General features: G+C 48.8%; 1 protein-coding gene and 1 long non-coding RNA gene across 11 annotated transcripts in view; one reads left to right on the top strand and one right to left on the bottom strand.

The window, feature by feature from the left end:
• Positions 1 to 25,219, top strand: part of ANK1 (ankyrin 1) — a 71,805-nt gene that overhangs the window by 9,403 nt on the left and 37,183 nt on the right. For 6 of the 7 annotated variants that reach the window (XR_013185635.1, XM_077191804.1, XM_077191803.1 and 3 more), the window contains exon 2: positions 22,470 to 22,571. Coding sequence is in view for 6 of the 7 variants with exons in the window: in XM_077191804.1 (XP_077047919.1) it covers positions 22,470 to 22,571 (102 nt within the window). In the remaining variant the exon portion in view is untranslated. Of the gene's footprint in view, positions 1 to 14,587; positions 14,706 to 22,469; positions 22,572 to 25,219 lie in introns of those variants that run through there. The other variant, XM_054650606.2, reaches the window with a different exon arrangement.
• Positions 8,414 to 15,722, bottom strand: LOC129131649 (uncharacterized). 4 transcript variants are annotated; one of them, XR_013185639.1, is made up of 4 exons: positions 14,913 to 15,722; positions 13,448 to 14,733; positions 11,858 to 12,084; positions 8,414 to 11,498 (listed from the first exon to the last, which is right to left on the bottom strand). It is a non-coding gene; the product is annotated as an uncharacterized LOC129131649 (long non-coding RNA). The 4 variants fall into 4 exon arrangements; XR_013185638.1 differs by having other exon boundaries at positions 8,414 to 11,478; XR_013185637.1 differs by adding an exon at positions 12,170 to 12,278 and having other exon boundaries at positions 8,414 to 12,084; positions 14,913 to 15,720.

Here is a 25,219-nt window from a genome sequence, read left to right as displayed (position 1 = left end):
AGGAGAAGAGTGAAGGGTCCTTCTTTGGTCTGCCTGGAAATCAGCTGTACCTTGCTGATGACTGAAGTGTGAGCTTTTACTGTGTGCTATAACCATAAACATAAATGTCTTGTAGGTTCTCACACTGCTGTTTGAATCAATAACATTCTCCTGTAAATGCTTTCCATGGCTTTGATTACAGTAGTAACTATTGTGTCCTTAAATAAGATGCTAAACTTCAACAATCCAGTTTTCTCGACTTGTGAATCTCTTCATGGAGTTTCTCTTCTTTTGGAGTGATTTTTTATTTATTTCCCTTCTCTATTTCCCTTGTGGTGAATGAAAGTACTCGGACTGACCATGGACTATAGGGAGGTGGTGGTGTACTAGAGAGTTCTGAGAAAGGTAAATCTTACTGAGTTGGCTTTTGATGTTAAAGCTGTCTTTACTGCAGTGGGGAGTTTTATAGTTCTTCCCATCTTTAATGCTGAAAGAGAATTTGTGTCTGTGGAACACTGGCTTGGCTTGGGCAGAGGGAGGGGGTTCAGTGCTAGGAGATGCCTGCATGGGATCAGCATTTGTCCTGAAGGCTTTCATTTCCTCTGCTTTTTCAGCCGAGTTCTTCAGCTCTTTTCCTGGCAGAATCCTCTCAGCTCACAGTGACAGCAGTGGGTTTGGTCCAAGCAAGAATTGCTCAGTGGAGCATGGCATGGCAGCTCTCCCTACACGCAGCTTGGCCGTGCCACTGCTCTGATGCAGAGCAATGTGCTCCTGCTAAAGAGCAGCACCATGGTCAGCAGGGAGGGCTGGGAGGGCTGGGAGGGAAAAATCCTTCTCATCAGCCTGCTGTCAAATGGCTGAGGAGCTGAGATTGCTGCAAGAGGAGCTGCAGAATCACGGGGCAAAAGTATAAAATATCTGTTGCCCACTGTGAGCGTGTTCACAGGGGTGTGAGGATGAGGGAAGAGACGAGGATCTGACCCCATGTTTCTGATTTATTATTTTATTGGATATATTCTATTAAAACTATACTAAAAGAATAGAAGAAAGGATTTCATCAGAAGGCTGGCTAAGAATAGAAAAAGAAAGAATGATAACAAAGGTTTGTGGCTCAGACTCTCTGTCCGAGCCAGCTGGACTGTGATTGGCCATTAATTAGAAACAACCACATGAGCCCAATCCCAGATCCACCTGTTGCATTCCACAGCAGCAGATAACCATTGGTTACATTTCGTTCCTGAGGCCTCTCAGCTTCTCAGGAGCAAAAATCCTAAAGAAAGGATTTTCCATACAAGATGTCTGTGGCAGCCCACCAGGACTATATCAGCAAAACTGCTTCCCAAAACTTTTAAATTGTCCCTGCCAGAGGTGAGATGTGCTTCTCAGACCTGTCAGGGAAGTCCTCTAGGGCCAGCAGCAGTTCAAGAATGCATAGCAAACACCTTCTCTCCATTTAAAAGGTGAGGCAGCAGCATTTGCTGTCTCCTGCCAACGTTTCACAGGGAGCAGCAGCTCTGGCCTGCAGGGCTGTGTGTGCTGTGGCACCACCATCATTTTCTGCACAGGGTCAATGAGGGACACCCATTCTGCCTTTCCTCTATAGCCAGATACTGTGGGTAAATTGCAGATATTTGTGTGGCACCTCCATCATTTTCTGCACAGGGTCAATGAGGGACACCCATTCTGCCTTTCCTGCGTAGCCAGACACTGTGGGTAAATTGCAGATATTTGGGAAGAGGAGCTGACATCTTTCACTAATTCACTTTGCTTTAAAGTCATGCCTTAGAGCCAAGAAAGCTGTGAAGACACTTGGAGCAGCTGATTGGGATGCTCTGTTCACAGCTGCAATAATGATGCAACTTCCTCATGAAAATGGGAGATAAGGTGCATCACTGAGAAGGGGCATTGCACACTGAGAGCTTCAGTCTGAACAGACTTTTTCTTTGCATTGGTGGCGTGGTTTTTGTCTGGTTTTTTTAGGAATAAATGCAGCATTTTGCCTGGAGAAGGTGCACTGTAATAAGACATGAACCTGTAGTTTGTTCTTGACAGTAAAAACGTATTGAAAAACACTGAGAAAAAAATAAAGAGAGACAGATCAGAAAAGGATGACGCTTCAAAGTTTCCTTTATTGTTCTTTGGAGATTTCTGGGGGGGGAAAAAAAAACCAAACACCACAAATGAAGCACGTAAGATGATTTTTGTCCTCTTTCTGGAGCTGCAGCTGCTGCAGTCAGCTCCCCACCCTCAAGCTGTCTGCTGTTTGCTGCCAAGATTTGCCAGCAGGTTGCTGGGATAATATTAGGCCTTTTTAATGACCAAAAAAAGTGCCTGGAAAACAGATATATATATAATTTTTGCATTTACATTAAAAGAGGTATGTGACATGCCAGAGATCTGATTGGGAGGTGCCAAGAAACGACAAAGAATCAAGGAATCTCTCTAAGTGCCCAACCATGAATACAAGGACCTGATTTTGGCTATGTTTTTAAAGACCAGCATCCACAAACATGCATGCAAGCGTGTTTGGAGGGTGTTATGTCCCTGAAGAGGCACTGAGGAATACAAGGACCTGATTTTGGCTATGTTTTTAAAGACCAGCATCCACAAACATGCATGCAAGCATGTTTAGAGAGTGTTATGTCTCTGGAGAGGCACTGAGGAATACAAGGACCTGATTTTGGCTATGTTTTTAAAGACCAGCATCCACAAACATGCATGCAAACATGTTTGGAGGGTGTTATGTCTCTGAAGAGGCACTGAGGAATACAAGGACCTGATTTTGGCTATGTTTTTAAAGACCAGCATCCACAAACATGCATGCAAACATGTTTGGAGGGTGTTATGTCCCTGAAGAGGCACTGAGGAATACAAGGACCTGATTTTGGCTATGTTTTTAAAGACCAGCATCCACAAACATGCATGCAAGCGTGTTTGGAGGGTGTTATGTCCCTGAAGAGGCACTGAGGGCTGCAGTAACTGGGAGGACAGAGTGAAATGCTGGAGGCTCCCAGCAGGGCCATGTTCCAAGCCATGGCCAGCAGGTAACCCAGCCCAGCAGCTGTGAAAGAGCCGGGGCTCTCACACATCTGCCACATCCTGGCCAAAATGGTTTCTCAGCCTCTGCCTGCTGGCAGGTGAAAATGGCTCGTCTTTTCTGCTGAAAAGAACTTGAAGAAGTCAAAAGAGGAAATTATAGGATTTTTTTACTGTTTGATTCCATTCCTAGACAAGCACAGCCTTAGTAGTCCCTGTAAAGCAGATACTTAGGCTCCCTCAAGAAGTTAAGAGGAGGAATTCTAAAGTCTTATGTTGAACTGCTTTTCTGAGCCTGATATCCAGCGTCCTCTATAGTTGCTGTCAAAGATGCTATGACACTTTTCACAATAAAGTGTTTGTGTGCATGGACTGACCCTTCTGCTCAGCAAAAATCCCTCTTAGATAATTACATTCTGCTTCTTTCAAGCCATTCGTTTCCCCAGCTCCTCGAGCTGCTGGAGGCTGCCTCCTCTTAGTCTGTGCATGGGATCCCTCCTTTAGCAAGAGGGGGAAAGAATACAAGGAAACTTTGCAGCTGCAGAGTGGGCTGAATCTTAAAATGCAAGTGCCAGGAATGACAAAGTGCAGGACACACTTTGGCCATGTGGAAGAGAGACTACATAGGAAGTAGTAGTTCCCTCCTTCAGGTTCCTGTGTTTCATGTTGTAAAGCAAATTCTGTCAGAAGTCTGGCATAAAAAATGTCTCAGATGTTTCAAATCTTTCTCTCTGCCCCTGCACTTGGCTTGTACTGAACCACCCTGACCTGGCAGCTCAGTGAGGCAGGGTCAGTTTAAAAGTGTAATAGCAGTGACCACCCTGAACAGGGAATGATGAGCATTGACTCCATGGTTGCAGAAGGCTGATCAGACACTTTATTGTTACTGCACTATACCATAATACACTGTATTATATGAAAAACTGATCAAACTCTTTATTGTTACTGCACCATACCATAATACACTGTATTATATGTAAAACTGATCAAACTCTTTATTGTTACTGCACCATACCTTAATACACTGTATTATATGTAAAACTGATCAAACTCTTCATTGTTTCTACACTATCCCATTATACACTATACTACATGAAAAACTGATCACTTTATTGTTACTACACTGTATTATATGAAAAAACTGATCAAACTCTTGATTGTTACTACACCATACCATAATACACTGTATTATATGAAAAATTGATCAAACTCTTTATTGTTACTACACTATCCCATATTACACTATACTTAATGAAAAACTGATCACTTTAATGTTACTACACTTTACTACATGAAAAAACTGATCAAACTCTTGATTGTTACTACACCATACCATAATACACTGTATTATATGAAAAATTGATCAAACTCTTGATCACTATCCCATACTACACTATACTACATGAAAAATTGATCACTTTATTGTTACTATATTATACTACATGAAAAACTGATCAAACTCTTTATTGTTACTACACCATCCCATACTACACTATACTACATGAAAAACTGATCAAACTCTTTATCATTACCACACTATGCCATACTACATGAAAAACTGATCAAACACTTTATTGTCACTACATTATACTACATGAAAAACTGATCAAACTCTTTATTATTACCACACTATCCCATACTACATGAAAAACTAAACTAAGCAAACACTTTATTGTTACTACACTATACCATAATACACTATACTTAATGAAAAGCTGATCAAACTCTTTATTTTTACTACCCTATCCCATAATACACTATACTTAATGAAAAATTGATCCAAAACTTTATTGTTACTGCACTTTACTACATGAAAAACTGACCAAAGTCTTTATTATTACCACACTATCCCATACTACATGAAAAACTGATCAAACATTTTATTATTACTAAACTCTCTCATACTACACTATATTACATGAAAAACTGATCAAACTCTTTATTGTTACTACACCATCCCATCCTACACTACACTACATGGAAAAACCCTTCACCCTTGCCAGACCCACGTGGATCCAGTTGGTCAATGAACCAAAACACCATCACCAGAGCCCAATTAAGAAAGGACCTTTTGGTAACCAATGTCCATAACGTGCACATTCCACAGGTGCAGAGATTGAGATAAGAATTGTTTTTCTCACAGCTTCCCAGGAGAATCCTAGGACAGCTATGTGCCTCTCTCTGCTCAGAGGATCTGTGATTACCACAGGAAAGCATTTCCTGGCACTGACAGCACTGTTTTTTTGCAAATCCTCAGGGAATCATAGTGCTAAATGCTACAAGAGTGTTAATTTTGTAAGGTAAGCCATTGTGCAGTCACAGGCTCGGAGGTGTCCTTGCCATGCACGGGATCTCTGTGTGCTGCTGGAGAGGGGATCAGACCAACAGCTCCTCCTGTGCTTGGCACAACTCGTGTGTCACATGGAATTCAACCTTTCTGCTGTGATGCAGTGGGAGATGGGGGCCAGGCTGTGCTGCCTCTAACTTGGCTCTGCTGGCTGGTTCTGGCTGTTCATGCCCTCCTGGATTCCTTATTCTGGCTGTTCAACCCCTTCTGGATTCCCTGTTCTGGCTGTTCAATCCCTCCTGGATTCCTTATTCTGGCTGATCATCCCCTCCTGGATTCCTTATTCTGGCTGTCCATCCCCTCCTGGGTTCCTTATTCTGGCTGTCCATCCCCTCCTGGATTCCCTGTTAGTGTCCATCCCCTCCTGGATTCCTTATTCTGGCTGTCCATCCCCTCCTGGATTCCCTCTTCTGGTTCATGCACTCCTGGATTCTTTATTCTGGCTGTTCATGCCCTCCTGGATTCCTTATTCTGGCTGTTCAATCCCTCCTGAATTCCTTATTCTGGCTGTCCATCCCCTCCAGGATTCCTTATTCTGGCTGTCCATCCCCTCCTGGATTCCCTGTTCTGGTTCATGCCCTCCTGGATTCCTTATTTTGGCTGTTCAATCCCTCCTGGATTCCCCTCCTGGATTCCTTATTCTGGCTGTTCAATCCCTCCTGGATTCCCCTCCTGGATTCCCCTCCTGGATTCCCTGTTCTGGCTGTTCAACCCCTCCTGGATTCCCTGTTCTGGTTCATGCACTCTTGGATTCCTTATTCTGGCTGTTCAATCCCTCCTGGATTCCCTATTCTGGCTGTCCATCCCCTCCTGGATTCCCTGTCCTGGTCCATCCCCTCCTGGATTCCCTGTTAGTGTCCATTCCTTCCTGGATTCCCTGTTCTGGTCCATCCCCTCCTGGATTCCCTGTTCTGGCTGTTCAATCCCTCCTGGATTCCCTGTTAGTGTCCATCACCTCCTGGATTCCCTGTTAGTGTCCATCCCTTCCTGGATTCCCCTCCTGGATTCCCTGTTCTGGCTCTGGGGCCAGCACTCTCGTGGTGCTCAGCTCCCAGCACTGATAAAATGGAGAACCAGCATCCTGGTTTTCATCACTTGGGGGGGGGAAGGAGGATTGTTTTTTTATTAATAACCCAAATTACCCTGTGAAATGGCACTTGTCTGATGTTAAATATTAAACTCCCTTAAGTGGGTGAGCTGGGCACAGGAGCAGCAGTGTGCTGGTAGTGATGGGCTGTGGAGGAAGATGAAGTGCTGCTGGACAGCATTAATTCTTCCTCCCTGGAGAGCCTTCCATCCTCAGGGCAGCCAGGTGCTCTTGCACGCAGCTCCCCGCCTTCCAAATGGCATTTTTCACACTTTCAACATTTTGCACGCTTTGAGCAGATCTGAACATCAAAGGCTGGTGGATCCTGGCTCTGGCGTTGCCATGGCAACAGCAGCTGAGAGGATTTGGATGTTTCTGGGATGGGATTTTGCTGCTGGGTGTGTTGGGCACAGTGGGGCTGCTCTGCCCACATCGGTGGCGCTGTGGGAGGGGATGCTCTGGCCCAGCCCAGGAGCACTCTGGTGCAGAATTTGGGTCTGAGCTGCTCACCTCAGCTCCCTCCAGCCTGGGAGAGGAGAATGGAGCCCTTCTTCCCATGCTATGGCACATGTGGAAGTAGGTCAGCTCAATTATACCCTCAGATATTCTCATTTCTCTCCGTTGGCTCTCAAGGGAGCGGAGCATTGAGCTTTGCTACAAGCATTGACTCTGTAGGAGCCCAAAACTGCTTCAGTGAGCCTGTTCAGGTGTCTCTTCTTCACTGAGCCTGTTCAGGTGTCTCTTGTACCCCTCTACAGCTCCAGATGTGCTGGACACTGGATTTTCAGGAGTGAACATGAAGCCCCAGGGCTGCTCCACTCACATCAGTGGTGATGTGGGAGGGGATGCTCTGGCCCAGCCCAGGAGCACTCTGGTGCATAATTTGGGTCTGAGCTGCTCACCTCAGCTCCCTCCAGCCTGGGAGAGGAGAAGGGAGCCCTTTCTTCCCATGCTATGGCACATGTGGAAGTAGGTCAGCTCAATTACACCCTCAGATATTCTCATTTCTCTCCTTTGGCTCTCAAGGGAGTGGAGCATTGAGCCTTGCTACAAGCATTGACTCTGTAGGAGCCCAAAACTGCTTCAGTTTTGGGTTTTCTTTGGGATATTGGCTTGGGATAGTGGCTGTCCTTGGGATGTGGCTTCAGGTGCCTCTTCCACCCCCCTGCAGCTCCAGATGTGCTGGACACTGTGGATTTTCAGGAGTGAACATGAAGCCCCAGGGCTGCTCCACTCACATCAGTGGTGATGTGGGAGGGGATGCTCTGGCCCAGCCCAGGAGGACTGGGGTGCAAAATCTGTGGCTGAGCTGCTCACCTCAGCTCCCTCCAGTCTGGGAGAGGAGAATGGAGCCCTTTCTTCCTATGTGGAAGTAGGTCAGCTCAATTATACCCTCAGTTATTCTCATTTCTCTCTAAGCATTGAGCTTTGCTACAAGCATTGACCCTGTAGGAGCCCAAAACTGCTTCAGTTTTGGGTTATCTTTGGGATATTGGCTTGGGATAGTGGCTGTCCTTGGGATGTGGCTTCAGGTGCCTCTTCCAGCCCCCTGCAGTTCCAGATGTGCTGGATGCAGTGGATTTTCAGGAGTGAGCATCAAGCTGAACACTGTGAAAATATAATATTGATCTGTCTGGGTACAGCAGCACAGTCAAGGAATCAAAACACCATCACCAGGGTCCAATTAAGAAACCACCTTTGGGTAAAAAAAAATCAGTCAAGGGGCTGCTGTTGACCCTCACAGTGAGTCTGTCAAGCTGTGTGTCCTGGGCAAAATGCCTCATCCTCCTCCTCCTCCTTGTGTGCTGTAAAATGGGAATTCATTGCTGTTCTGTGAACATTTCTCATTTGGGTGACTCTAGCAATATCTGCTGGGGGAAACAGGTAAGTGTTAAGGAACTGCCTGAGACCTTGGTTTTTGGGGTTTTTTTTTTTTGAGGTGTTTTCATGAAAATGGAAAGAGCTTTGGGAATTAAAAGCTGTTCATTTATTAGACTCGTATGTATTATTTTTCACATGTGATTTATTGGGACATGCACATGGCAGGTGTCCTTTGGGGGGTGGGAGGGTGGGGTGTGTGTGCAGACAGGCTCTGAGACAGATTGGGGGTTTGATGCAGGGAATCAGATAATTCTGAGCACCCAATTCCTTGTGCTGTCACAGCAATAGACAGAGCTCAGACTTGTGATCTCAGTGCTGCTGGCCACTGCATACTAAAGGAGAAAATATTTTGTCAGACTGCCTGAACATGACAGAGCAAGAACATTTGGGTGGTATTTAGGCACAGTGCAGACCTCAGATGATGCTGGCAAGGGGGATATTTACAGACATGAACAGAATGGGGCTAATGGGAACGTGCCTTGAGCTGTTTGATTTTCCAGCATCAGCCTCATTCCATGGTTATGACAATGGGGAGATGCCACCAGCTCACATCCCAGGCAGCAGACACAGAACTCAATGTTACAACTCACTTTATAAGTTTTTTGACCAATCCCACAAAGCAAAAGCACATTGACAGTAGTTCCATCCAACCACTATAAGCACAGGTACCTTTGGTTAAACAATGCTTGCTTATTTCAAATACAATCCCTGCTTGTGAGCCTTCAAACACAATGCACAGAGCTCCATTATTAAGCTTAGAACTTCCTAATATCTCTCTAGATAAACTTTTCTGTAGCTTAGGGAGTTATTCTAGACAAGCATTAATACACAGACCATTGTTCTATTTGCCCTTGCTTTCCTACAGTTTAAATAATTTTTCTGCTGCCCAATCTCATGGCTGCTGCTCAGCTCTAATCACAGTTCTGCTGTCTCTGAGGCCTTTTGCAGCTTTCCCAAACCCTCTGATTTTGTGGATTCCCACACTCAGAGACTGGCTGGCTGAGAATAAAGGTACACTGAAACTGTGGGGCAAGACCTGAGCTCTGCTCTCTGCCTTGATGCTCGGGGGCAGAGCAGATTCCTATTCCATCTGCCTGCCAGGTGGGGACATCTTTCCTCACAGGAGGTCAGTCTCTGCTGCCTCCAGGCATGCACTGCAGCCAAATGATGGAAATCTCTGGGTTTTGAGGCTCCCAAACAGGCAAAACGTTCAGGCCTCTCTCTGTTATCAATAGACTTGCAGTCGCAGCAGGAGCAGTGGATTCAACAGGATCAATAGCTGGGGTGGATTAAGTGCAGCCTGGGAAGAGTCTTGTTACATCTTTCAGATGGTGCCTGTCTGAATGAAAGCTGAAATCTGCACCGTGAGCAGTAATTAAGAAGTGATTTGCCCTTGGCCCATATTGTGGGCATAAAGCCAAATTCTGAGTTCCCAGACCTGGGAATTTTCAGGTTCAGGCTGAGTTAGGTGATGTTTTTGCTCTCAGAACTGCCTAGTCTCTAAGAGGGGTCAAACAGTGAGTGCTAATCCTGTGGGTGAGATGTGTTCTGGCCCACTGGATAAGAGAGCTGGATGCAGAGGTTGTTGAGCACCTTTATCTGTGCAGAAATCTTCTTTGCAGCCAGGATAGCACAGCACTAAGCTGCAGCATAAACAATGGGACGTGAATATTCCCTTCCTTTGGGAGCTTTGCAGCTCTTTCACGGCTTCACTCTGAGAATCTGACTTTCTGAAGAAGCATAAATAAGGTAAATCAGTGTGATGAGATTTTCAGTTGTGTTGCCTGGCTTGTTCAAATGATGAGCAAAAAGAACACTTGATAAGTGGTGGTAAGATGCCAGAGAGGCACATGCTATGAAACTCTGCTCTGTATGAGTGCAGGGAGGGGCAAAAACCTGCTGAAACCTCTTGGTTTGGGGCTCAGATAATTCTGAGATAATTCTCAGATAATTTAATTCTGCAAGAATTAAATTGTGGTTGTGCTGGTACAAGGCTGCTGTCTCTTGGAGCAGGAGAGCAGTCTGCTTCCTCTCCAAAACCATGCCTTTGGAGGCAACAGTGCACAGTTCAAGGAACACAACCTCAAGAAGATCTATTCAATTTGTATTTCTGGATTTCCTTTGGGAATCTCAGATTAAATACTTCTGAGCTGATAAATGACCACTAAATGGCTTCTTAGATCAGGACCATGACAGGAAGAGATTCCTAATAGCTGCTGAGCCTTGCAGAGGGTTTCTTTTCCACTGGCTTTCTTTTCTTTCATGCAGAGGGTTTCTTTCCACTGGGTTTCTTTTCATTTGTTCTTCTGTGTGCCAGTTTTTAAACTGATTTGGAGAGATTTGGCTTCCCCGTCGTCCCTCCAACAACAAAGGAGATGGAGAGGCAGCTGGAGAGCAGGGGCTGGGATATTTGTGTGCAGCAAATCCTTGTCTCCCTCCCACCACATCACATTGTACAACTCCTCAGATGGAAAGGTGAAGAGCAGGGGTCAGTGTTGACCCCTCATTGGCCCATGGCTGATGGTTCCAGCACGTTGGAAGCTGAGCACCAGTGGCACCCAGGGACTTGCTGTGACGTGAAATCACAAATCACCACGCCAGGAGCCACCAACAGCACAGGAAAGCCAAGCCTCAGCTCTGGGATGTTCTGAGGGCTGCCTGCTCTGAGCTGCAGCATCTCTCCCAGCTCTGCAGAGCATCCTTACCCACTTATTTATGCCTGCACCACTGCTGCTCTCTCCCAACAGGAGGAAGTGGCCTGACAGCATCTCTGCTTTGCTGTGTACCTGCTGTTATCCATGGCTGGGCGGCAGCAGCAGAATTGCTGAACATTTAAATTATTCAGCTTCTGTTGTTGACTCAGCTTTAAAGCCACATTGATGTTTCCTGAGATAATAGCTTGCTGACTGGAACCTGGGAGCCTGGCTGCTCCTGGGAGCCTCTGCAGGGGCACAGGGAGTGTTTTCCTCTCTAAGGAGAGAGGGGACGAGCTGGAGTAAGGTGAACCTGTGTGTATCCATGTCCTTGCACCAGGAGAGTGTGCAAGAGCTCAGGAGGGAGCAGCTCCCTTCAGTAGCTGCAGCCTGGCCTCATTTCTCATTTCTCATTTCTCAAGTGGCTGAGTTCAGGAGGCGCTGTGCTTCCTTCCCTGGGCAAAGGCACATGCAGCTTCCACAAAATATGAAAGCCCATTTTTATGCTATGTACCTTTTCAAGCCCATTTTTGTTATTTACTTTTAAAAGCCCATTGTTATATTATTTACTTTTTCAAGCCCATTGTTATGTTATTTACTTTTCAAGCCCATTTTTATGTTATTTACTTTTAAAAGCCCATTGTTGTATTATTTACTTTTTCAAGCCCATTTTTATATTATTTACTTTTAAAAGCCCATTTTTATGTTATTTACTTTTAAAAGCCCATTTTTATGTTATTTACTTTTAAAAGCCCATTGTTATGTTATTTACTTTTCCAAGCCCATTTTTATACTTTATTTACTTTTTCAAGCCCATTTTTACACGTTATTTACTTTTCTCCAAGGCGATGTGCCCAAGGTTCTCTGCTGCACACATTCCACCCCTCATTCCCTTTAAATGAGAGGAAGAACAGCTGAGGACAGCCTGGCTGGTTCTGGGCAGCCACTTCTCTGGTTACATGGCAGATACCAAAACCCAGGAAGGAGCCTTGCATTCCTTCACAGCTACATCATCACACAGCTGAGGAGTTTCTCCAAAGGTCAGAGGCAGAACTGTGTATCTTGGAAAAATAAAGAAAAAAAAGGCTCTTTTTAGCTGAAGGATTGGGCTCTGCTTTCTAAATCTCCGACAAAGCTTCTCCTCACCCCTGGCTCTGTCTGCAGCTGCTGCTGGAGTTCAATGTTTTCATCTCAGGTGTGAACCTGGAATGCAGCAGCACTGAGGCACTGGGGATGCTGAGCCTGGTCCCAGGAGCTGGCTCAGCACAGCAGAGGGAGAAATTAATTTTCATGTGGGTATGATAAGTATTATAGCATCCAAGGAACAGCACCTAAGAGAATACTGGAACCCTGGCTTGCAAAAAAATCCCTAAAGCCCACTGGGGTGCCCAGAGGTTGTTATTTGGTATTTTCACTGGAATTCTTGGTCACTTCTTCTCTATGTGAATTTGCTCTTTTTTAGACCATATTCCTGTTTTTTCTAGTGTGAATGATGTCCCTTTGCAGAGCCCCAGTTGAGCTCTGTGTTAGCTTTTGTGAGGCACTGTAGACAGTGGCTCTGTAGGTTCAGAGCAGCAGCACTTTTAGGGCCAATGCAGAGTGCCAGGCAGGCAGCAGTGGCAGTGCCCATCCTTTTGGCAACAAACATTTGAGCTCTACCTGAACTGAAGGTGGAGGCTGTTCTATTTCAAATATTAGAGGGAATCTAGACTGTCAATGGAGTGCTGAATGACTCTGGACAAAGGGAAGCTGTTTTCCCTAGACTGAGGTAAGGACTCTGCTTTGCTCTAATGCTAAACTTGGTCTTTGCTCAGTACAAAAATCTCAATTTCTATGTAATGCAAAGCATTTTGCCATCCTGACATGGTCTATTGATCTCCTTTTCCTGCCTCTCAGTTTATATAAGCTTTTCTGGTGGTGGGCTGGGCTGTTTTATAGGAATTCCCTAGAGAGATAACAGCTCTGGCAGAGCAGTTGTTTCTTTCTCCAAGCTGCAGATTCTAAAGCTGTATTTATCCCTACACTCCCCAGGCCTTTCCAGGTGTGATCATCTCATGGCTGTGCATTCACTGGTTTGACCCCAGGGCCTGGCTGGAAACACTTTGTGTGGTATTTTTGGGGTCCCCAGGACAAAGGAAGGAATTGATGAATCTGACTGCGTGTCCTTAGATGGCTAATTTATTATTATATTATATTATATTATATTATATTATATTATATTATATTATATTATATTATATTATATTATATTATGCTATACTAAACTATACAAAAGAATAGAAGAAGGATACAGACAAAAGGCTACAAAGAATAATGAAAAAGGCTACACAATAATGAAAACTCGTGATTCTCTCCAGAGTCCTGACAGAGCCTGACTGTGATTGATCATTAAGTTAAACAATTAAATTAAATTAAACAACTCACATGTTGGATAAACAATCTCCAGACCACATTCCAAAGCAGCAAAACACAGGAGAAGTAAATCAGATAATATTGTTTTCATTTTTCTCTTAAACAATTCACATGTTGGATGAACAATCTTCAAACCACATTCCAAAGCAGCAAAACATAGGAGAAGCAAATGAGATAATTATTGTTTTCATTTTCCTCTGAGGCTCCTCAGTTTCCCAGGAGAAGAAATCCTGGGCAAAGGGATTTTTCAGTGACCCACCTTGGCCTTCTTGAGCCTGTAAGTGGCAAAAGGTGAACGGTAGCTGGAAATAGAACCCAAGCTGTGTGGCTCCCCTGCAGTCCTTTGCCAGGCTGGCCCAAATTTAGCACCTGGAGCCAAGATGGAGCATCTGGAGCAAAGCAAGAGGGGTGAGCCCTGCCAGGCAGGCCATGGCTGCCCTGCAGGGTCACCCCAGGCTGGAGCACAAGGAAAGGGTGGGACGGGAGTGATCTCCAGGAGCTCTGATCCTCTGGACAACTGGTGTGACTCCCTTGCGTGTCTTTCAGAGAGGGCATGCACCAACCACTGTGGACCCCTTGCCTTCTTGCTGCAAGCAAGGATCTCCTGAAGGGATGCTGGAGCAGGAGTCTGCTGTGCAGGTAGAAGGGGGGAAGGGGCGCGTTCATTGTGTTGCAGTGGGCCCTAGGCCCTGCAGAGAGCCTGGAGCTGCTGTCACCAGACCTCATCTGCCACTTCAGTTCCATCTCGGTGTCCTCCATGTGGGACTGTGCCCAGCCAAGCTCTGCAGGGACCTGTGAGAAACCTCAGGTCTTCTGCCCGCTGTCTCCAGCCCAGCACAGACCGAGAGACAGCGCGGCTCTGGCCACAGAGCTTTCATTTTGCTTCCTATTGCTGAAGTTTCATCTTCCCTGGAACGATCTGAGGAGCAGAGTTCATGCACATGGGCTCCTCAGACGTGTTTATGAAGTCTGGCTCAGGCATGACTCTCACTAAACACTGCCCAGCCTGGCAGCTCTCCCCAGGTCCTGACGTAGGATGAGCCATAATCTCCAGACTCCAGACAGGAGCTTCCTTGTTGTGCTGCCGTGCAGTCAGGTGTGTGAGTGGTGATAGGGTGCGAGTCCAGCTGCTGATAAACCTCTTCCAGCCCGCTCATGCTTGGTTTTGGCTGCAGCACTGAGCACTGGTGGGTTGATGAGAGCTGCAGAGTGGCTGTCCAGGGTGAGCTGACCTTCTCCTGCAGTGATGACATGCATGCATTGCCTGAGGGTGAGTACCTGGGCATGGTCAGGGCTTCCTGAAAAGAGGAGAGGAATCAGCTCAGCTGCTTTACATGAGGGAGTTTAGGTATATTCTGGCTGGTAATATGAACTTCACTCCAGAGATAATGCCTCTTCTCCCCAAAGAGCTGCTGCTAAATGCACCTCAGACCAGCAGGAAAGGTTTGCTGCCCTTCTGAGGTCATTGGTAACTTACCTAAGACCATCCTTGGAGCCAGTGGCAGTGCCTGGCATGGAAACCAGGTCCCTCTGTGCTGTATTTGCCTTGTCCTCCTCACCACTGCTTTACTGGGAGAAGGGAGGTGCCCCAGGCGATGTTTTCTTTGCAGTATTGTGATGGTAAATGTTGATTCCTGTGTGGTCACCTTCCTGCCCTGGGACAGGTGCACAGGATGATGTTTCTGTCTCAGCACAGTGCTGTGCTGGCTCTGCTGTGGAGCAGGTGGCTGTGCTGCAAAGGCTTTGCTTGCATGTCCTCACCAGGGATCTGCTGGCAGGGATTTATTACCGGGCCTGTGCTTCTGGTGCTTTTCTGTCAGTGCTTTCTGCCCTGCATGGCTTCCAGAGGCTGCATCCCAAGCAAGCCTGGCTTGAGGCTCAGGACAGTAAATCTATGGTAGCCACAGCACGGGGGTGTCACCCTGGTTTTTTAAGATTTTCTGAGCCTTCTGATGTTGACATTCTTGTAGTGAACTTTCTCCACACTTTCTGTAAATAACTCATTGTTTTGCATTCCTTTATAGAGGAGGAGAAAGTTGATGGACTCTTGGTTTGCCCAGTGCCATTGGAGAGGTGGCACTGTCACCCTCCAATCCACTGCCACTTTTGGAAATCTATAAATGTTGGAGTCAGAAAGCAAACTCCCCTTTTTCTTCACCTTGAGAGCAGCAGTGTGTGTGCTCGTGTTGTTTCATGTCCTACAGTGACACAGGGGCTGTACTGTGACACCCCCCAGCATGCAGATCCCTGCAGAAAACCCCTTCTCAGCACTTTTGTGCATGCAGGGAAAGCAGGTGTGGACCAGTCCTGCTGGAGGAGAGGTAGGGAATGAACAGGGAATGAGTCAGAGCAGACTGCAGAAATCAGGAGCAGCTGATAAGCACCACAAGGAAGGAAAAGGAATCCTCTGCACAGGGCCCCAGGGCAGATCCTGATGGTGTCATCTGGGCTCCAGCACCTCACCTGAGCATGAGGGCACTGCCAGAGCCCACGCCAGGCAGAGGCAGCTCCAGGAGCTGTGTCTTAGTCCCAGGCTGACCTCAGGCACATCTCTGCTCCCCCCTTGCACTGTCAGCGTGCTGGAGCCCTCTCAGCTCCCCAGTGTTTATTGCACAGACCTGCCTGAGCCGTGTCATGGTCCAAAAAAGGCATCAGGAAAGCAGGAGAGACAAAGCTCTGCTGCTGCACCTCTTGGCAGCTGTAAATGTTGTTGTGTTATTAGCAGAGGTGTAGTGCCTGAGCAAAGAGCTCTCATGTATTGTCTTCAGTCACAGTCTATATATTTTTTGATGAGGTAAAAATAGCTTTTCTTTTTCAGGATATGCAGAGAGCAGAGGCTCCTGCTAACATCAAAGGAGAGTGACAGCTTTCCCCTGGGTGTGCGTGGCCTCAGCTGGCAGGAGCAGTAGCTCTGTTAATTCTTGCCTCTATGTGAAAGGAAAAATGTGAAAGGAAAAATGTGAAAGGAAAAATGTTCTGGTCTCCTTCTCCTGTCCAGCTCTCTGGACCAGCCTCTGTTTCACTCTCCACTGCTGCTAGAGACCCAGCACTGCACTTCAGAGGGAAAGTGATAGTTTGCAAATGACGGAACAAGATCTCGAGCGTGTTCCTTAGCAAATCCATTAGGCAGGTGCTGCAGGCTCTCACAGAGCAGGGATCCTTATCACAAACATCAGCCTGCTGGGCAGGGGCATCTCCTCGCTGCCCTGCTGCGTGCAGATTAAGCTGTTTGTGATATCTGCCCTGCTCACAGTCCTGGACCTGTTCCAGCTGAAGCAGGGGCAAAGGGGACCCGTGAGCAGGGCAGGAAGGAGTCAAATGGCAATGCAGATGTCTGTGGCTGAAAATGCTCAGCAGGGGCTGAGTTAACCTTTACCCTGAGCTGCACCAGCAGTGACAGCCCAGAACTGCCTCTCCTGCTCAGAGTGCACAAAAATGGCCTTTCCAAAAGCTCATTGCTCATGATTATGTAATGGTGGGGGACTGTGCATGGTGGAGAGGCCGGTCTGATGCTGGCACTGGAAAGCTTGCCCTCTCTTCAGCACTGGAAAAGTGCTAATTGACAGGTTGCTTCCCTTCCCACCAACCTGCCAGGGGCCTTCCCTCCCTCCTCCTTGTGCTTTGGGGTTTCTCCTTTGCCAGTTGTGTCAAGTCCTTCTCCAGCTCTATCCTTTGCACGGGAATGCAAACAGACCTTTCACTTCCTGCACGCTCTGATTCCCCCGCTGCAAGAGGGTTGAGCTCCCCTTTGCATCCTGCTCTGGGGATCTCTGCTGGGTGCAGCAGCCACCAACCCTCTTGGGGCTGCTGTGAAACCCCCACTAAGCAGAGATAAGCATGGACAAGGGGTTTACTCAGGCTGGTGCATGAAATGAGGACAAACTCACCTGGCAGATGCCTTCCAGAGATGGCTTCTTGTGCCTTGACTCTCATCATGGCTCCTATTAAGATCTGCACACCTGTGCTAAATCACGTGGGCGGAGGTGAGGGTGATGGCAGAATGGAACTTGGACGTGTGGATTTACCTGTCTTGAATCATTTGGGTAGGGGTGAGGATGATGAAAGAATAGAATTTAAGCATCTGGGTTTATCCTTTCACCAGATGAATTTTTCCAATGCTTTTTGCTTTTCTCTTTCTTCTGGGTTTGCAGTCTCTGCCTGTTCTCTGAGTCCTGCTGGCTGCCTGCCTGAGGCTTTGCTGCTGTGGCCTCTCTGGAGATGCTGTGTTCTGCTGAATGCTGCCTTCCACTCAGAAGGCAGAAACCTGCCAGTAGGTTTTGTTTCTGCTGCAGGGCCCAGTTTCTGTTAATACAGGAGAGAAAGTTCCTGCAAGAGAGACAGCATGGCTTCTGTTCCTGAGCACCTGGAGTTCACTCTCCTCTCTTCCCTGATTATCCTATGGACTCCCTAGGTGTTATCCCTAACTGCTCTTAATCTTAGCAGCTCCTTTAGTGTGTTTTGAGGACTGACAAATTCTTCTCATCTGGTGAGAAAGGACTGAGGTTATCACCTGCAGAATTGTGTAGTTGGTATCTGCGAGGCTGAGAGTTCCAAATGAGCATTGGCTCCAGAGACATCCCCAGGCTGGACAGTTCCTTAAGACTAAACCACTACACTGATGTGAGGTTTTGGGTGTTTCTGCTGGAAATAATGCCTCAAAGGTGAGGGTCATGCCCACTGTTGGGCACAAGCCCACGTGAGTAAGGAAATGTCCAAGCAAGTGGCAAAGGCTGCTGCCCTTGGCAAGGGTTTCTGACACATCCTCAGCTGGCAGTGCTGCCTTTGGGTTCCAGGACACTGGCATTAGGAACTGGGTGACCTCTGAGATGTGAGCTGGGCCTTTCCCCAGCATCTAGACAGGATGCCCACAGCAATACATGGCTCAGTGCCAGGGTTAAGGTTTGCATCTCACTGCCAGCCCTGCCTTTTTGGCTGTTGGTGACTGTGTGCTGCCCAGAATTCTGGTGATTCCTTGCTGGGCCTCCTGTCTGCTGCTCCATGAGCCTGAAGGGACAAGTGGGCAGACAGGGTAAGGAGGGCAATGCAGCAGGATGTGTGTGTGCCTGGAGCAGTGTGGGGAGCTGCTTCTTGGCTGTCTCTGTGTCCCAGAAAACACTGTGAGATCATCACCAGCCCCTGAACTCATTCGTGCTTGGAAATCATCGACACACAGCATTTAACAGCTCACACAGAGTGGGCTCCTGCCAAGTGTGGCCACCTTGAATGCTGAGACCCTCCCTTCTGTTATCAGTGATGAGCAGCAGGAGCTTGTGGGAGCTCCTCCCTGGGTGTGAGTGAGGCCCTGCTAGAGGAGATTAGAGCAGGAGCTGACTGTGACCAGACACACAGCAGGCTTACAAACCTCTGAGTGCAGCCTTGAGATCCACCCTGAGCCTCTGGTTTGACTTCTCCTTTGCTTTGTAGCCTTGGCCATGGCTACAATGCAATGGGCTCGTGTGGTTCCAGGCTAATTATTGCTGGGAGAGAAGGAGGATCTGGGCAAAGGGGCAGGAGAAGCCTCTCCTCAGGGCCAGGAGAGGGTGTCATGAGAATAAATTGACTCTGAAACCAGGACAGAGGGAAAGGGAAAATTCAGATTGCCAGCAGACTAGGGGAGATTTTTCCTGAAGGAAAAGAAAGGGAAGGAGGGTAGAAGCACAGTCTGATGTGCTGTCCCAAGTCTTTGACTTTAGAATGTCTTGGAGCACTTAACAAAGCCCTGATCTGAGGCTTCTCTCTTGTAGAATTGCTGGCAGCAGCCTCCTGACCCTTCACAGCTTGGCTGTCTGCAAGTCTGTGGAGCACAATGCCTGTGTTTAGGGTTTAGCAGAACCCGAGAGTGCAAGAGGTACACAGCAGCAAGTGAGGCGGCTCATTCTCTCCCCTGGAATATCCCCTTCCTGGAAAATGGCTGGGAAGGCGAAGGAGAACGGAAAGAAACTCTGCAAAGGAGAGGCAGCAGAGGCAGTTTCTGCATCTGGAAGCACAGGGGCACTCACACAGGGAGGGAGGGAGTGTGTGCAGGAGGCGCCGGCCGTGCTGAGCTTTGCGCCCGTCACTGGGTGGTGACACCGTGTGTCTGTGCCTGGGTGAGCTGGGCTGCTGCTGCCTGGCACCTGTGTGTGCATCTCCTTGTGCTCACGGGCTCTCTGCACTCCCTGCTGTCCCTCTTGCTGAAATCTGGGAGGTGGCAGTGACCCAGCCTGTGCTTCCATTTCCTGGGGAGCAGCTGCCCTGTGGGCAGGCAGACATCAGAAAGGAGGACAACGCGACTGTGGATCTGCTTTTCCCACTTGAGCTGAGCTGTTCCATCCTCTCTGTTGGAATGGACTGCTGGTGTCTGATGCCCTGCACCTCTCTGTGCATCTCTGGAAGGTACATGCTGAGCATGGGCAGCAAAAGGCAGCGCCTCTGACACGCCCCAGCCTTGGCATCTTCTCCAAGGCCTGGGCCCAGCATCCAGAGGGGTGGAGGGAACCCCAAGCCCTCTCCTCTGGGGCAGGAGTTACCTGTGGGCCTATCTGTGGGGCTGCTTTTCCTCTGCTGAGGTGGTACCTGCAGCTCTGACCCCCTCCCTGCTCTTGGCAGCAGCCACATTTGCTTTCCGGAGGTGGCTTGGTATTAAATATCCTGTCTGACACAATAATGGAGAGAAAATGAACAAATTCCATTAGCACTTGGCGATCCCTGCAGGGTCTGCATTGGACAGAGGACGGAGCCTGTATTTTTAGATAGAATGCAATGTAACTTACTGGCTCTCTCAAAGCTGGGGAGTAGATAACCAAGGAGGGAGAGAGGGGACACCAGGCTCAGGTTTCAGCTGAAGTGCCGGGCTATGGCAGCACGAAAGGGCAGGTCCGGTCCAGACGTGGCTGTGAGTACTCAACACACTTCTCCCCCATGCCCACAGACACCTCTGCTTTGCTTTTCTGCTCGCTTTCTGCTTGTAGTCTCTGCTGCTGGGCGTGCTGGGGCTTTGGGAGCCCCTTGGCTGCAGGGCCACGTAGAGTTTTAGCATTTAATCTTCAGAGCTCCATGTGTGTCCCACGGATGACAGAGCCTGGCTGAGCTGTGCTTTGATTTTCCGAGGGTTTGCTGCCTTGTCCTCGATCCTGACCTGAGAAGCAGAGGCTTCTAGCAGTGTCTGGAGCTGGAAAAGCTCTTTGCATTCAGCCTGTTGCTTGAAGCTGTCAGTGTTTCCTCACTGGAGCCCAGACAGCACGCAGAGCTCAGGGCGTGAATGTGCATTTCTGAGCACAGCGCTGCTGCTGCTGCTGCTGCCTCCTTGCAGCTCTGTGCGCTCAGAGCCCAGAGGTGCTGTCCCTCCTGTGCACTCACAGCCCTCCAAAGGCACAGCTCTGCTGGGAACCTGGGGGCTCTGCTCTGAGCTGGGAGCAGGCAGAGCCAGCTGGCGCGGGAGGTGATGAGCTCAGCACGTGGCTGTGGGCACGGTGCTGCTGCCCTCCAGCACTGTCCTTGTGACCCAGGGGCTGCCCCACAGGGCCCGTGGCACCTGGCCACCCTGCTGGCGGCCTGGCCTGAGCTCTGTGCCTGGCACAGCAGGGCCAGGCCACCCTCCCTGTGAGCATTCCCTGTACAGCAGGAGCAGGGCATGGCTGCCTTTCTCCATGGTGGGAGCGTCAGGCAGAAAGGAGGAGCTGGGGGAGGCAGATGGAGGAGGCCAGAAGGCATCTGAGCTGTGCTGCTCCAAAGCCCCAATTCAAACATCTGAGAGTGCAAAGAGAAGGGAAGAGAGCAGCCCTGAACCACTGTGGTGCATCATCCTCCCTCATATGCTTCCAGTGCTTTTGGCTCTGGCTGTGGTGCTCCCAGCTCCTGCCCAGGAGCTTCCTAGCCCTGGATGCTCCTCTGCAACCAGGCTGTGGGCAATCAGGATGGGCTGGGGGAGCCGATGGAGGAGGCCAGAAGGCATCTGAGCTGTGCTGCTCCAAAGCCCCAATTCAAACATCTGAGAGTGCAAAGAGAAGGGAAGAGAGCAGCCCTGAGCCTCTCCTAATTTGGATTGTCAGCATCATCCTCCCTACTGTGCCTCCAGTGCTTTTGGCTCTGGCTGTGGTGCTCCCAGCTCCTGCCCAGGAGCTTCCCAACCCTGGATGCTCCTCTGCAGCCAGGCTGTGGGCAATCAGGGCAGCTTTGGGGTGGCAGAACAGAAGCTCCCCTAGCACAGGAGGTCCCGCGGTCAGTCCTGATGTACGTGGTGGTGCAAGAGGGGCTCTGATTTTCTCTTGGAGCTGTGGACAGAGCAGTGTGTCCTGCAGCCCTGCCATGGATCTGGAGGCTCTGGGCTGCAGAGATCCCTTTGGGCTGGCCCCAGCAGGCACAGTCCAGTTTCCAGCTGGAGCTCCCAGACTCACAGACCCACATCACTGCATTTCCACCCCGTTCTCCAGCTTCCAGTGAGCCATGCCATTGTCTCCATTTGCTGCCTCACACTGCTAAGTAGTGGTGCTGAAAGTGTTGCTGTGCCTTGCCTGGGCTGGCTGTGGTGTAGCAGGGAAGCACTGCCAAAAAAACAGTGTTGGGGAAGCACTGCCAAAAAAGAGAGTTGTGGCTTCCCCAGCTGGGAGGAGCTCAGCTGGGGCTGTGTCCCTGCTGCTGGTGCCCAAGCTCACCTCTGTTGCTGCTCAGTGCCTTCTGGAGGAGGGTAGGGGTGGGCTCATGCAGCTCCATCAGTGTGGCCCAGGCTACAGGGGGGTTTCCTGGGCCAAGGGAGGCTGCCATGGTGGCAGGAGCTCCCTCCATGCTGTCCCCATAGTGTGACAGGACAGCCTTCAGACCTTCTGCCCCATCATCTGGATGCTCTTCATTTTAAGTGCAGCTCCCAGCCCTTCTTTCTCCTGTCTGGTTTGGGGCACCTCAGCCTGTCCCACTGTGACTTTCCTGGCCTCTGCCTTTGCTGCCTGGTCTGTGTAGTTGTGTTCTCTGCAGCTGAGTGAAGAGTTGAGCCAGTGCTGGTGGTGGGGGAGAACAAGGGGGCTCTGAGTTTCATGCTTTTTTCTTTTTTGTCTCCAAGGCTGATGCTGCAACCAGTTTCTTGAGAGCTGCAAGATCTGGGAACCTGGACAAAGCCTTGGATCACCTCAGGAATGGGGTAGATATTAACACCTGTAACCAGGTAGGTGGAACACACAGGGCTTCTGATCTATCTCTAGTTCAGGGAACACGTGCCTGAGCAGAGGGCAGCCCTGGGGCAGTTGTCTTTGGGGCCAGGAGGGCAGCAATAGCGATAAAGAGCATGGATGTACTGGCTGGAGCATGGCAAAGGACATTGACAGGTAAGCAGAGAGGGCTCCTTCAGTGTGACAAGCAAATGGGACAACTGGAAGAAGCTCAGCTGCTTCTCAGAGGGCAGAGCAGACGGCTGTGAGGAGCAGCCCAGTGAAGAACACCACAGGAATTGCTTGTGGGGGTTGTTCCCCTTGCCTGCAGTGCTGCAGTGCTGAGGCTTTTGGATTCCTGGAAGGTGCAGCTTACCACAAGCAGTGAATGTTTGCAAAGTGCCCCTTGCGGTGGTTTGGGAGGCGCTGGGCAGGAGGAGCTGCACAGAAATAGGTTTGTACAGGAGCAGAGAGCTGCAGGCGCTGAGGAACTGTTTGCACATCATCGTCATCATCATCATCATCATCATCATCATCAGAACATTTTGTATCTGTGTAGCTGCCAAATGCACGTGGCTGAGCCTGAAGTGGGGCAGATGCTGTAGGGACGGGTTTAGGGGCTTTAGGCTGAGCAGGGGGAGCAGAGGCTGGGCTGTCCCTGCTTTGTGGAGCAGAGGTGCTGCTGGGGAGGCTGACTCAGCAAGGAGCACAAAGGCACTCGCATCTATTTCAGTCCCCAAACCAAGGGAAGCTCAGACCTGGTTTGTGCTGCAGCAGCTCCTGGGGACTGTGAGGGTGCTCACAGGGGCTCTTGGATGAGGGAAGGGATGAGGATCTGACTCCATGTTTCAGAAGGCTGATTTATTATTTTATGATATATATTATATTAACACTATACTAAAAGAATAGAAGAAAAGGTTCCATCAGAAGGCTGGCTAGGAATAGAAAAAGAAAATATGATAACAAAGGCCCTGTCTCGGACTCTCTGTCTGAACCAGCTGGGCTGTGATTGGCCATTAATTATAAACATCTAAGATGGGCTAATCAAAGATCCACCTGTTGCAGCAGATAACCATTGTTTACATTTTGTTCCTGAGGCTTCTCAGGAGGAAAAATCCTAAGGAAAGGATTTTTCATGAAAAGATGTCTGTGACAGGGGACAGGGTCCCACAGGGCAGGCAGAGTGCACCATGGATATTCACTCATTTCCATTGCAAACCCAACAGGAGAGGGAGGGTTTCTACATCCACTGCTCCTCTAGCCCAGAGGGGTGTGGGATTCTGGAGAAGCCCCTGTAAAGAATTACAACAGGGTGCCTCATCCACAAGCTAAAGATGATGGCTTTGAACTTCTTCTTCACCAAAGAGATGGTCTGGTTCATTTTTTGAACTCTTCTTCACCAAAGAGATGGTCTGGTTCATTTTTTGAACTCTTCTTCACCAAAGAGATGGTCTGGTTCACTTCTTTGAACTCTTCTTCACCAAAGAGATGGTCTGCCATCAGCTACCTCCACTGACTGGATTCAAGTCCTGTTCCCAACCAGATTTCTGGTGCTGGTGAGGGTGTTTAACACTTTGATGGGAAGACAATGGCTACAGCAGTATGAGGCTCTCCTCTCAGTGATGTCTTTGCCCCGGTTCCTGCCATCTCCCTCAGGTTAGATGGCACTTTGGGGTTTCCTTCTGAGGAATATCAGACCTGTGGGAAAGGTCCAACCTCACATGTCCTGTATAGAATAAAGAGGGATATATGTGGTCAGACCTATCCCACAGGTCCTGTATTCTGGCTCAAGTTCAGAGACCTTGACATGCCATCTGACCTCCATCCCGCCGATTCCACCTCCTCCATCCATGGCTGCATCCGTGTCTCCATCACGCGCCTTCCATGTTCCCAATTCCAGCACGCTCCCATCTCATCCACGAGGAGCTGGAGGACTGAGGATGAGTGCCAGGACCCTCACCAGCTGGGAGCAGCATCGTGGGTGCCCAGGAGATGGTTTTTGTTGGGGTGGTCTCTCCTGATGAGCAGGTCCCTGCTTTGGGACAGGCAAAGTGTGAAGTCTCTGTGTTATTCTGTAGGGCTGCATTTTTACATTAGTGACTGGGATTTCTGGGAATTATTTGCAGCATTCAGTGAGGAAAAGACAGCACCTTTCAAATGATGCACATCCTGTGGCAGTTTTGGGTCGGATGGGCTGTCAAGACAAAGCAAATGTGCAAAACAGCTTGGATTGCTCCTGGAGCAGAAATACCAATGGGCCAGCAATGGAAACAGTCCTCTGTGCTTGTTGCACAGCTATTTGTTAGAGGTTAATGATTTGTCACAGATTTACAGCACTCAGAAGGTTATTTATGAATCTTTTGCATAAAAGGGCGTATGGGCTGAGGGGAGCAGCTGAGCATCTGTGGTCTTGCTCTGCTGCTGCTTGATGAAATCATTGTCCAAAGCAGGGCTGCTCATCTGTTAAAGTGCAAGGTTTGTATGTGCACTTACACAGCACTTGTGGTGGTGCATCCTTGCTCTGGACTGAGCACAAAGCTCAGCTCTGTGCTTTAGGTGTGAAAAACCTGACTGTGAGGAGGGGCACCCCGTGGGAAGCCACTAGAACAAAGACACAAAGGATGTGCCATGAGCAGGGAGGACTGGAGCAGCTCCTGTGCCTCAA

This window comes from Agelaius phoeniceus, chromosome 30 (assembly GCF_051311805.1).
Source record: "Agelaius phoeniceus isolate bAgePho1 chromosome 30, bAgePho1.hap1, whole genome shotgun sequence".
Taxonomy (NCBI): domain Eukaryota; kingdom Metazoa; phylum Chordata; class Aves; order Passeriformes; family Icteridae; genus Agelaius; species Agelaius phoeniceus.
This window is presented reverse-complemented; position numbering and strand designations above follow the sequence as displayed.